This window comes from Canis lupus, chromosome 8 (genome assembly GCF_003254725.2).
Source record: "Canis lupus dingo isolate Sandy chromosome 8, ASM325472v2, whole genome shotgun sequence".
Lineage (NCBI taxonomy): Eukaryota > Metazoa > Chordata > Mammalia > Carnivora > Canidae > Canis > Canis lupus.
Genome location: NC_064250.1, coordinates 44,161,948 through 44,174,464, shown reverse-complemented (window position 1 = coordinate 44,174,464; position 12,517 = coordinate 44,161,948). Strand labels below are relative to the sequence as shown.

Genomic DNA, 12,517 nt, shown 5'->3' with positions numbered 1-12,517 from the left:
GAGAAGAAAAAAGGAGCAGAGAACTACAAAAAACAATTAACAAAATGGCAGTAAGTACATGCTTGCCAATTAATTACTTTAAATGTAAATGGTCTAATGTTGCAATCAAAAGACATAAAGTGACTGAATGCCTTAAAAAATAAAAAAGACCTACCTATATGCTGCCTACAAGAGACTCACTTCAGACTTAAAAACACACAGATTGAAAGTGATAGAAAAAGATATTGCATGCAAATGGAAGTGGAAAAAACAAAAGCAAGGTAGCAGTACTTATACCAGACAAAATAGACATTAAAACACAGTAACAAGGGCAGCTGTGAGGCTCTGAGAAGGAAGGGCTAGGTGGGGAGGCGGTGGCTGCTTGTTGGATGCAGCCACAGGTCATGAGACCGAAGGGCTCCTAAAGGACGCCCACTGGCCCTCCTGGCCTGGCCTAGGTGCCTAACCGGAACCCAGCCATGGAGTGCTGCTACAAGCAGCAAGAATGAAGACTTGGACCAGGCCCAGGACCAAGACGAGCAGAAGCTACTGCTGGACCCTAGAAGCTCCTCTGCCAAAGCCCTCAAAGGAGTTGACTACCACAGCCTACTTTCCACTCACACAGATGAGCAGGGCCTGCTCTCCTCCTCCTTGCTAAGATAGCCCCCAACATCGTTGACACATCTGCTGTGGACTCCCAGAGCATGGAGCAGCATGAGTACATGGACTAAGCAAGGAAGGCAGCACAGCACCCACTTGGCTATGCTGAGCAGCAGTCTGCCCCACCAGAAGAAGCTGCTGCCGCCACAATCTCTCACCAGCCAGCCCCACCAAATGGTGGCCAGCAAGCCCATCCCCTTCTCCGACTTGCAGCAGGTCTCCAAGATAGCTGTTTATGCCTACAATGCACTTTCTCAGATCCAAGTGGATGCAAAAAAGGAGCTGGTTGTACAGTTTGGGGCTCCTTGAAGAGAAAGATCCTTGAACAGGTCCTCTTCTCGCTTTATCCTACCTCCATCCTGCCTCCCCCAACCCTCAGCCTCTCTGGCTCACACAGTACCCTAACCTGCTACTTAATCACAGATAAGAGTGTGGAAGAGGACAAGGCTGAAAGCCTGAGCAAGTAAGGATGGAACAAGGGAGGGTAGAAGCATTTGGGACTGGTATTCAAAGCCCTGGCCAGGGATGTGTGGGATCAAAAGGTCAGGGCCTAGAAGGTCTTCATTGTCACTGGAAAAGTAGAGGTACGACCGTGAGGGTGATCCCTAGGGGGCCTATGGGTCCCCTTCCCACCTTCTCTTGGCCTCACTCCTGTCTTCCTCTCCCTGACTTGGTGCTCACATGCACCTCACTAGGATTTATTACTACAATATTGGCTTTATTTCCTATGCTGTACATTACATCCCCATGACTTATTTTATAACTGGAATTTTGTACCTCTTTTATCCACTTTACCTATTTTGCCCACCTCCTAATACCTCCCCACTTTGTTAACCAAGTTTTTTTCATCTAGGAGTCTATTTCTCTTTTTTGTTTATGGATTTTTTGCATATTTCTTCATTGATGATTTGCTTTTCTCATTTGCTTCCCCTTTTCTCTCTCGATAGTCCAATCTCATATTTATTTGTACTTTTTTTTGCTTACCGTATTCTGCTTTTTAGTATGATCATTTTATCCACTCAGTCAACATGTTGAGGCGGCTTAGAAGTGAGGGTGGCATGAATCTAAGTTTGAAGGTGAGGAGTAACTTTCTTGTAAGGTTTACTTATTTGAGAGAGAGCACGTGTGAGCACATGATGGGGGGGGGGGGGGGAGGCGGGTAAGCAGAAGGAGAGAGAATCTCAGACGTCAGACGCCCTGCTAAGTGCAAAGCCCGACAGAGGGCTCAGTCCCAGGACCCATGAGATCATGACCTGAGCCGAAACCAAGAGTCAGATGGCCAAAGGCCTGAGCAGCCCAGGCACCCCTGAAAATGACAAGTAATTTTTAAAATGTCATCTCATTTAATCCTTTCGACATTTTAAAGACCTATTATCATGCCCTTTTTCAGATGGGGAATCAGTTAGGAAATGTATGTTAGATTATTCGCTCAAAGCCAGACAACTCCAAAAAGATGGAACTGAAACTCGAGACCAGATCTTCTGACATCATCTCCTGCATTCTTTCCATTATTCTACATTAACTTCTTGCAGGATTAGCAAGTAAGAGGCGTTCCTGCTGAATCCTCTTGTTTTTCGTTTTTTAAGATTTTATTTACTTATTCTTGAGAGAGAGAGAGAGGCAGAGACACAGGCAGAGGGAGAAGCAGGCTCCATACAGGGAGCCAGACATGGGATTCAATCCCAGGACTCCAGGATCACACCCTGGGCGGAAGGCAGGTGCTAAACTGCTGAGCCACCCGGGCTGCCCTGCCTCTTGTTTTCTTTGTAAACCCAGTAGGTTCTGGTTTGATTATTTAATCAGAATTTGAATGCCTTAATCGGAACCGCACTTGTCAGCCCTCCAAGGTACCCCACCACTCCCTGTGGTCTAATTCCGGGTTGTCTCCCATATTTAAGTGTCCTTCTTGCCCTTTAAGGCTCTTGAATTTTTTATCTGAAATCGTTCCTTAGAACTCTGTTTTGGAATCCTACTTCAAAAGTCAGGAAGGCTGCTGAAGTCACAGTGCATCCACTAATCTTACTGTAAGAATTAAACCAACAAATAAAAACTGTGAATTTTCCGTTACCAAAAAGAAGAAACCTCTACCCCTCTTTCCTTTTCTCAGAGGACTTTTCTTGAGCAAATTTGTAATTAATAAATCCTTCGTCTCTTTCAAAGAAAAAATTTTTTTTAAAGATTTTATTTACCTATTTGAGGGAGAGAGCAAGAGCACAAGGAGGGGAAAAAGCAGAGGGAGAGGGACAAGCAGACTCCCTGCTCAGCCTGGAGCCTGAGGCGGGCTGGACCCTGTTGTGCCCAAGATTGCGAATCCGAGAAACCACCAAGGAACCGACACCGATGCAAACACACGAGGATTTAATTACAAGCTCGAGCTTGGGTCCAAATGTACCCGACACAGCGGAGCAGGGACTTGGACCCCGAGGTGGGTTTCAGCTTAGTTTTATGGGCTGGTCTAGGGGACCTCCAGAAGGGGTGGAGGGATTTCTCAAGTTCTTTTTTTTTAAATAATAAATTTATTTTTTATTGGTGTTCAATTTGCCAACATACAGAACACCCAGTGCTCATCTCGTCAAGTGCCCCCCTCAGTGCCCCTCACCCATTCACCCCCCCCCCCCCCCCCCGCCCTCCTCCCCTTCCGCCACCCCTAGTTCATTTCCCAGAGTTAGGAGTCTTTATGTTCTGTCTCCCTTTCTGATATTTCTTACCCATTTCTTCTCCCTTCCCTTCTATTCCCTTTCACTATTATTTATATTCCCCAAATGAATGAGAACATATAATGTTTGTCCTTCTCCCATTGACTCATTTCACTCAGCATAATTCCTTTCAGTTCCATCCACTTCGAAGCAAACGGTGGGTATTTGTCGTTTCTAATGGCTGAGTAATATTCCATTGTATACATAAACCACATCTTCTTTATCCATTCATTTTCCGATGGACACCGAGGCTCCTTCCACAGTTTGGCTATTGTGGACATTGCTGCTAGAAACATCGGGGGGCAGGTGTCCCGGCGTTTCATTGCATCTGTATCTTTGGGGTAAATCCCCAGCAGTGCCATTGCTGGGTCGTAGGGCAGGTCTATTTTTAACTCTTTGAGGAACCTCCACACAGTTTTCCAGAGTGGCTGCACCATTTCTCAAGTTCTGTTTACATTCTGATATGGGGCTTTCAAGGGCATTGAGCTCTGTTCTTATTCTAATATGGGGCTTTCTAGGACGTTAAGCTTTAAGCTGTTTTCTTCCTGTAACTGAAGTAAGGTAAAGTTCGGCTCTTATTCACAGGGGCCTGGGATGGCTGTACTCGTGCTGACACTGAACTTAGAGTGGAATGGCCTTAATATTCTCGGCCTCCACAGACCCGACCAACCTGAGCTCAGGGCCCGGCCAGATATCAAGAGTTGGAGGATTAAAGGACTGAGCCACCTAGGTACCCCTCCTTTGTCTCTTCTATATATACATACAATTTTCTAAAAGCCCAAAAGCCTCTTGTGAGGTACAAGTCTCTGAAATGTAAATATCAAGGAAGATAGTGCCCCGTCTCCCCTCACCCGTAGGAGTTACCGCCTCAGCGCCTTGCTCCAAGCTTTTAAGTACCTGCTTGTCATAGTTTTATTTTCCTTTTGGATCACGGCAATTCAGTAACAAAGTGGGTGGCCACTACAGGGGCGACTTACCGAAGAACGAATACAGCAAACTCTTACACGAGAACGCGCATCGAACGGATGGTACCTGCCCGGCTACTTCGTGCTCTGCAGTCGCATTAGCGGCAACGCCTGGCACGCCCCTCCTCCCACTCGGGTCTCAGGATTACTGAGTAACAGAACTTATTTCCCACCCCCCACACCCAGGTTTGTAGCGATTTTCTAAGATGTCAGGAGATTTCATGTTTAATTTCTCCTCACCAATATCAACTGAGTGACCTCGACGACGCCCACTCCCGACGGTAAAGGAGGACGGCAAGCGGCTCGTCGCTCACCTCAGAGCTGGCGGCGCGGACCCGGGCGAGGTAAAGATGGCGGGCTGGCCGCCCGAACCACGACTCCCAGCATGCCCCGCGCTCCCAGCGCGCCCGCCTTCCTCTTCCGGTCCGCGGGCTGCTGAAACCGAAAGCGTTGTGCCTCGGGTGGCGCGCAGAGATTGGTTCACCTTCACCTGCGCGAGTCCCAGCCGACCCGGGCGCGGAGCCGGCCGAGCGGTGAGACATGAACGGAAGAGTGGATTACTTGGTCACTGAGGAGGAAATCAATCTTACGAGGGGACCCTCGGGTACGTGCGCACAGGTGGTCTCCGGGAGCAGGGTGCTTGAGGTTGTAATTGCGGAGCAGACAACCTCCTCTGCTGAGCCCCGGTTGGTTTGGCCTTGGAGCAGACAGGCCCCAGCCTAGAGGTTCCCTGCGACGCTTTGAGCACGTACAAGACCATATTGGCATCCTTCGTTAGCCGGACCCGGATCCGAGGAATCCACCTCATTTTTCAGTCGGATTGTCACATGTATTTATAGTCAGGGAGGTTTTCCTTGGCGGGCAAATTGTACCAGAAAGTTCTGCCCCAAGCCTGCTTTTTTAACACCACACCCCTCCTTCCGTTGCCTGCTTTTTATCCCTGTTCCCGTGAGGACCTGTTTAGTGAAAAATGGGAGCGTACACGGTGTTGACTGTAAACGCATGGCCGTTTTTTGTGTTTTTGTTTTTGTTGTTTTTTTAACTGCTGGAATCTCCCCTCCTTCTTTTCATTTTTTTGGGAAATTCATTTAGAGTGTCGACTGGAATGCTAAAACGCTAAGAAACCTTAGAGATCTGCCACAGCACTTTTTAAAGCTTACTTGGGCCTCAATATTACCCAGGGTTTCTCGGTTATGCTTTTGCTTTAAAAAAAAAAAAAAAATTTCCTAGGTCCCATCTCTTAGGAAATTGGATTCAATGCAGGTTTTGTTTGTTTGAGTTGTTTCTTCTCTCTTTTTTTTTTTTCTTTTTTTCAAAACAAGCACGTCCTGTGATTCTGATACCGCTAAATCCTCACTTAGCTTTCAGTCATCTTTCTCCTCAAACCCCTGTGTTTCCGCCAACGCTCTCACTCCACTGGGCTCTTAACTCATTATATGCAGCCTGCCTTGGGTTTTGTTGCCTCCCCTTACAGCTGTCTACTGATTTAAGAGCTTTGGCTCCGGGATTATGTAGATCCATCTGGCATCTAACCTCTTAATAGAACTTTGACATCGGTTGTCTGCCTAACTCTCCTGATAGAAGCTAAGCCTTAGTTTCTCATCCGTTAAAATGTGCGTGATAATAGAATATATTGCAAAGGGTTATGAGAATGAAATGAGTTAATCTATGTAAAACGTTCAGAACATTGCCTGACACCCTAGATAGCACTGTGTGTTTGCTTCCATTGTTGTTATTATTAATAGATGAATAGCTAGATTAGCACAAAAATCCTGCTAAATACTGTTATTCCAAGAGTCATCAAGTACCATGAGCTCTAGTTCTGAAATGTTTCCATAAATCTCTGCTCCTTTTGGCTCCATTACCATTTACTAGAACAGTCCATCATCTTGTCTCATGTGGAATTGTGCAATATCTTGAATACCACTTAGAGACTGTTCTTCATAAAATATACCTTTCAGAATCATCCGTACTTTGCCTTTTTTCTTGTCATAGAAGATTGGAAGTCAGCTTCACTTATGGATGTAATTCATTCTAATCTGCATGACTTAATGTCCTGCTTCAGAGGAGCACCTAAATGTTTGTTGAATGCTCATTCAGTATGCCCAGTTTTTTTGACTCCTTTTTCCTACTTTATGTAAATTTCTCCTCTTTTTTTTTTTTTAAGATGTTATTTATTTATTTATTTGAAAGAAAGAGCACAAGCAGGCAGAACCAAAAGGAGAAAAAGACTTTGATGAGCAGGGAGCTCGACAGACGGGTCAATCCCAGGACCCTGGGATCATGCCCTGAGCTAAAGGCAGACGCTCAACCGACTGAGCCACCCAGGTGCCCCTCTCCTCTCACTCTTCATATTTATTGACTTCTGAAGCTAATATGGAAAAGTATTGTTAAGCCAAATCTGCATTCTTATACTGTTCATCCACTGGTTCTTGTTCCTAGGGCCAGTTAAAACAATGCTAGTTCCTTTTCTGATTATCCTGCAAGTATTTAAAGACATCTAGTTGTTCTGCTCCTGTTTTGTCTTTTTCCTCTATAGCCTCAGTATCCCTAATTATTATATTAGCTGCCTTGATGTGATTTGGGATTTGATTCGTGTCTCCTAAGAATTTAATGTACTTTGACATAATTCTTTTGCTGTGGCATCCACAGCAGAGCAGAACTCTGATATTATCTTGGGTGTTCAAGTCACTGAATATATTTTTAAAGTTCAGTGTAATATCACTTCACCTTTTCTGGAGTTTGCATAGTAGGGTTGACTAATGTTCAGCTCACTATTCTCCAAAATTTCTGATCCTGCTGATCTTTGAAACCTAAAGTTCTTAGTGTTGACATTTTTCTGAATCATTTGAGTTAGGACAAACTTCAAGGAACTAATTAAAAAGAGTAATTACATCTAGTTAATATATTTCCCTCAAAAGTAGTTTAGTTTCTTTTTTTCCTTTTTTTTTTTTTTTTAACAGTCTTTTATTTATTTATTTATTTATGATACGGAGAGAGAGAGAGGCACAGATACAGGCAGAGGGAGAGGGAGAAGCAGGCTCCATGCACCGGGAACCCAACGTGGGATTCGATTCCGGGTTTCCAGGATCTCGCCCTGGGCCAAAGGCAGGCGCTAAACCGCTGCGCCACCCAGGGATCCCAGTAGTTTAGTTTCTATAGTATATGTATGTTTATTCACAATGAATATTTATTTACCAGGTGACTCCTTTAATTTTCCTAAGTATTTTCATGTCTTACTCCTGTAAGTTGATAAATTTAAGAGTTTAGGAGAATGGAGTCACAAATTTAGGATTGAACTGGGATAAAACAGTCATTTGATGTTTGGTTGCTTCAGTTATCAAGAGAATGTTTCAAGTTTCTGTCACCTCTCAGAGCTAGTTACCTGGTATGTTGTAAGAAGCCTCACATTCTAATTCAGCTTTTCTTTAATGTGTCATCATGAACACACAGAGGGAAGAAGTCATTTATCACCACCAGAAACTTCTAGTAACTTTGGTAGGCTCATAGAGATCTTTTGTCCTGTAGAAGAACTATGAAAAGCCACTACTTATAAATATGTATTTCTGCTTGTAGGCAACATTGTCACTCTGTATGTACAACTTCCTATGCAGAGACCTGATAGTTTAATCAGGTAACAGCAAAAAATGCACATTCTGCACTTTTGTGCCAGTGTTCTATCAAGGGCAAGAGTCTTGAGATATTTTCAGTGTTTGGGCCCATTTTGCAAGGTAAGTTAGCTTGTTCTGTGTGATCATGCTTACTTCAAGGGAAAAAACGAAATCTTAGGGGAAGTGAGTATCTGGTGAGGCAGAAAGAGACTTGGCATGTAGCTTGGCATCTCTCCCATTCCTACCTCCTCAACTGTTTAAGAGAACACTTAGGCTGGATGACTTTGGAAGTGTCTTCCACTTCTAGGAATTTATTATTTTTTTGGCCCATCTCGCATGTTATGTTATAACTCCTGCCATTTTGGACTAACAGTGGGTGATCTGAAGAGGTGGTGGTCACAATTTTAAATGGTTTCAAAGGTTTGAAGAATTCACCTTTTATCCTTTATGGAACACCATTGATCTTTTTACTTTCTATGGGTGTTCAGCTTGGTTACAGTCTCTCAGCCTCCCACATTGTCCTTTATCAAATTAAGTGTTCTTAATTTTGAAAAGACCCAGTTACTCTAACAAGTATCACAAGAATCTAATCTAGGAGCCCCCCCTCCAGCTCTTTCCCTCTCCCCTCCTGCTATCCTCCCCTCCCCCAAAACAGGTAGCGATTGACCATAAAGACAACCCTCTGATCCACTGGATATTAGAATTAAGATTCCTTGTTCAAGACTGAGGCCTCAATGGGGTTCAGCAGGTTGTTCCTGATATCTTTAAAGAGGGAAGAGAATCCCTATTTTTTTACTTTTTTTTTTTTTTTTTTTTTTTTTTTTTGCAGAGAATTGTGGATTAGTTTGATGTTTTAATAATGAATAATTAGAAGGGTATTATATTTCTGGTACTGTGTTAGTTACTTTATATATTAACTCATTTCATCTTCACAGCAACCTTGAGTGCTTAAGTGATTCATCCACATTATTAGATGAGAAAATGATCTCTCAGAGACGTTAGGGATTTATCCAAGTTTTAAAGCCAGTAAGTTTAACATAGATCTGTTGATTCTACTATTCCATATACTACCTTCCATTAAAGTAGCCATTTCTAAGGAGTTGTCGCCAGTCTTTCTCCTGACCTTTATTTGCTTATATCATGCCTTAAGGATTTGAGGCATCTTAAATGACTAGCATAGTCCACAGTGGAAAGTTTTTATAGTTAGCTGTTGATAGAGCTGAGGGCATATCAAGGTAAGAACCTAAAAACAGGAAACCATATTAAGTCCAAGCATTTAAGTCTCTACAGATTGGTCATGTGCTTTGCATTTGACCTTGACACTGTTGCTAAGAGTTTTCTGAACTGTTCCCTCATGTGCCAAATAAATCTGACACTAAGGTGCGCTATCTTTGTCCTGTTTTCTCTTGCTTGTATAAAGTCTTACCCTCATGGAATTTACATTCCAATGGAGACATTACATTCACATGTGAAAAGTGAAATCTCAGTGCAAAGGATGGTTAAGGAGGACTATGATGAGTGTGTATGTTGTCAGAGGGCAGAAGAAATGTGGTGGGGTGTGTGTTAATCTGACCTTGTGCTGGAAAAGTTCAAAGAATGGAGCCATTGATAATGGCCAGACTCCTAAATTATAAGAAGGTAGAATTTGGGGCTTCTGGGTGGTTGAGGTCATGATCCCGAGGTCCTGGGTTCGAGTCTCTATCGGGCTCCCTTTGAGGAGCCTGCTTCTCCCTCTGCCTATGTCTCTGCCTCTCTCTCTGTGTCTCTCATGAATAAATAAATAAATCTTTAAAAAAAAAAAAAGGTAGAATTTATGTTGGTCTTATAGATAGTCTGTAGACCAGTGCCAGGCATAGGGAAGGGTATGGCCTAGGCAGTAATAGTAAAGGGAAAATTAGTAAAGCATATTCTGAGGTCAGTGAGTATACCAGCCTGGATGGAAAGGAGCCTTCTTTTAGGAGAGTTAAGGGAGATGAGGTTGCTGAGGTACTTAGAGACTGGATTATGAAAAGTTTTAATGCTAGAGTGGAAACTTAACTTTTCTCTAAGGTTCCGTTTTGATTCCTTCCCCTTCCTGTTCGTTGATTATGACTGAATTCAAGAGTTACCTCCTCCAGGAAGCCTTACAGGCTAGCTGCCCCCTTGTTAATGAATATCATACACCATTTATTGAGTGCTTACCGTGTATTGTTATACTAAGCACTTTGTTTCATGTACTCTCAACAAGGAACAGATGAAATGGTTATTATCCCATTTTTTTTTTAAATTTTTATTTATGTATGATAGTCACACAGAGAAAGAGAGAGGCAGAGACATAGGCAGAGGGAGAAGCAGGCTCCATGCACTGGGAGCTCGACGTGGGATTTGATCCCAGGTCTCCAGGATCACGCCCTGGGCCAAAGGCAGGCGCCAAACCGCTGTACCATCCAGGGATCCCTTATTATCCCATTTTAAAAATGGGAAAACCTTGACTCTTAGGTCACACAGTTCTTTGACAGGTAGAGCTAAGGATCATATTCAAGTCTGTATGACTTAAAAACCCAGGTTCTGAATCATCATACAAAGTTTTTATTCTCTTTATGTTCCAGCTGGACTCTGTGCATATTATTTATTTATTTATTTCTATATTTGCTTCCTTACTTGTGTTTTCTCCCCCTCTACTTCACTCTGAGCTCTTCTGATTCAAAAGATACATACTTCATCTTCTGTTTTCCTAATACCTTGCTGGTATGACACAAAGTGGTGGGTAAGTGTTCATGAAATGACTAAGAAAACTGATAAAGGGATCCCTGGGTGGCGCAGTGGTTTGGCGCCTGCCTTTGGCCCAGGGCACGATCCTGGAGACCCGGGATCAAATCCCACATCAGGCTCCCAGTGCATGGAGCCTGCTTCTCTCTCTCTCTCTCTCTCTCTGTGGCTATCATAAATAAATAAAAATTTCAAAAAAAATTGTTAAAAAAAACTGATAAAATGTCAGAAAAATATAATAGAATGTTGTAAGTAAAGAGAATTAGTAACATGGTCTATTTCAGCTTTCAAAAAGTCAAACAGGGCTCTCCACTAACTTTAAGAAAGAAAGAATGAATTTGAACATAAGGTATTATAATGCATAGGAAACTAAAATTCAAGGAACAAGGAGACAGTATACTATAAAATCAGGGATAGATTGGTAGGAGAGTGTAGATAGATTGAGATTGAGAGGAGTGTTTTATACCAGTCTCTAAAGATTGCTTCAAGGATCATTCTTGTTAATATTTTTCCAAGAATAAAAAAAATTTTTTTTCCAAGAATAACTGTAAAGTAAGACATCTAGAAATTACTTTGGAGAAGTAGAAAGGCAAGCTGATAGATGCTGAACTATAGAAACATTTTTTTAAATCCATGTGACTAGGCAGGAAGGTCACCAGTGACTGAATAAATACAAAATTGCTTATTGAGGAAAAAGATCCAAGATGATAGAATAGGAACAAACTTGGTTTCAGAGCTCAGAAATAAAGGGAAGCTGTTTTTAAAAACATTCATTTAGTGTTTACTACATGCCTACACTATGATTAGGAATTATATTTGCTAAAATAAAGACTAAAAGATCCCTATTTTTAAGAATTTTACAGTTAGGAGAATAGAAGGGTAATTATTAATTATGAAAGGCATATGCCAAGTACCTTCAAGAGGTAGAAAAACTGGGACACCTGGGTGGCTCAGCAGTTTAGCACTTGACTTCAGCCCAGGGCATGATCCTGGAGTCCCAGGATAGAGTCCCACATCCAGCTCCCTGCAGGGAGCCTGCTTTTCCCTTTGCTTGTGTCTCTGCCTCTCTCTGTGTGTATGTCTCTCATGAATAAATAAATAAAATCTTAAAAAAAAAAGGTAGAAAAACCAAAATAGTGATGATCCTTCATAAGATATGTTCTATCCCTTGTAGAATCAGACAGAAGACTTGAGACCATATTAAATGTCTTTAGGAAGTGTTTCAGAAATAAATTAGATAGTATCATTCTCCCCTTAACAAAACTATGGTATGTCCATGCCTGCTACAATGTGCAGATTACCATATTTGGGGCAAGAAGCAGTAGAGTAAGAGAAAGTAGAAAAGAGGGCAGTGGGGGAGGGTACAGATTGTAATATGATGTAAAAATGAAGAGATTGAAACACTTTGAAAGCAAAGGAGCAAATGGAGACATCCAGTAGAGACCTGGCCTATACATTCAGTGTTTGAACAAAGGTTTATAATGGAATGAGAGATTAAAGATATCTACATAAATATTTCAGAGAAAAGTTGGGGAGCTGTCAAACGAGGGGGTATAAAGCAACCAAAATGCTTATTTGGGGTTTCACTGGGAGATACGGTCAACCAAAATTGATAATGTGCCCTGGATTGTGAGCTGGGAGTACAGGCTTATAAAGGTAAAAACCACAAGGTCACATAACTTGTTTTGAAAAAATTACGGTGCTGGCAGAATTTAAACTGATTAGTGCAGGATTGGCTATTTAACTAACAGGTGTTACATTATATCTCGCTTTTTTTTTTTTTAAAGATTTTATTTATCTATTAATGAGAGACAGAAAAGCAGAGACACAGGCAGAGGAAGAAGCAGGCTCCGTGCAG

At 42.4% G+C, this 12,517-nt stretch overlaps 2 protein-coding genes and 1 pseudogene across 6 annotated transcripts in view; 2 read left to right on the top strand and 1 right to left on the bottom strand.

Annotated features, from left to right (window-relative positions):
- Positions 1–4,678, bottom strand: part of LOC112657802 (nucleoside diphosphate-linked moiety X motif 6-like) — an 84,666-nt gene extending 79,988 nt beyond the window's left edge. Inside the window, exon 1 of one of the 5 annotated variants that reach the window (XM_049113307.1) lies at positions 4,541–4,678. The gene's annotated coding sequence lies outside the window, so the exon portion shown is untranslated. The other 4 variants (XM_049113308.1, XM_049113310.1, XM_049113312.1 and 1 more) reach the window with 4 other exon arrangements.
- LOC118355429 (ragulator complex protein LAMTOR1-like) lies at positions 45–1,012 on the top strand (annotated as a pseudogene).
- Positions 4,679–4,714: 36 nt separating the features above from the next.
- LOC112658018 (synaptojanin 2 binding protein) overlaps positions 4,715–12,517 on the top strand; it is a 38,219-nt gene continuing 30,416 nt past the window's right edge. Inside the window, exon 1 of the mRNA XM_025444150.3 lies at positions 4,715–4,904. Within this exon, the coding sequence (XP_025299935.1) occupies positions 4,841–4,904 (64 nt within the window). The 5' untranslated portion in view covers positions 4,715–4,840. The remainder of the gene's footprint in view (positions 4,905–12,517) is intronic.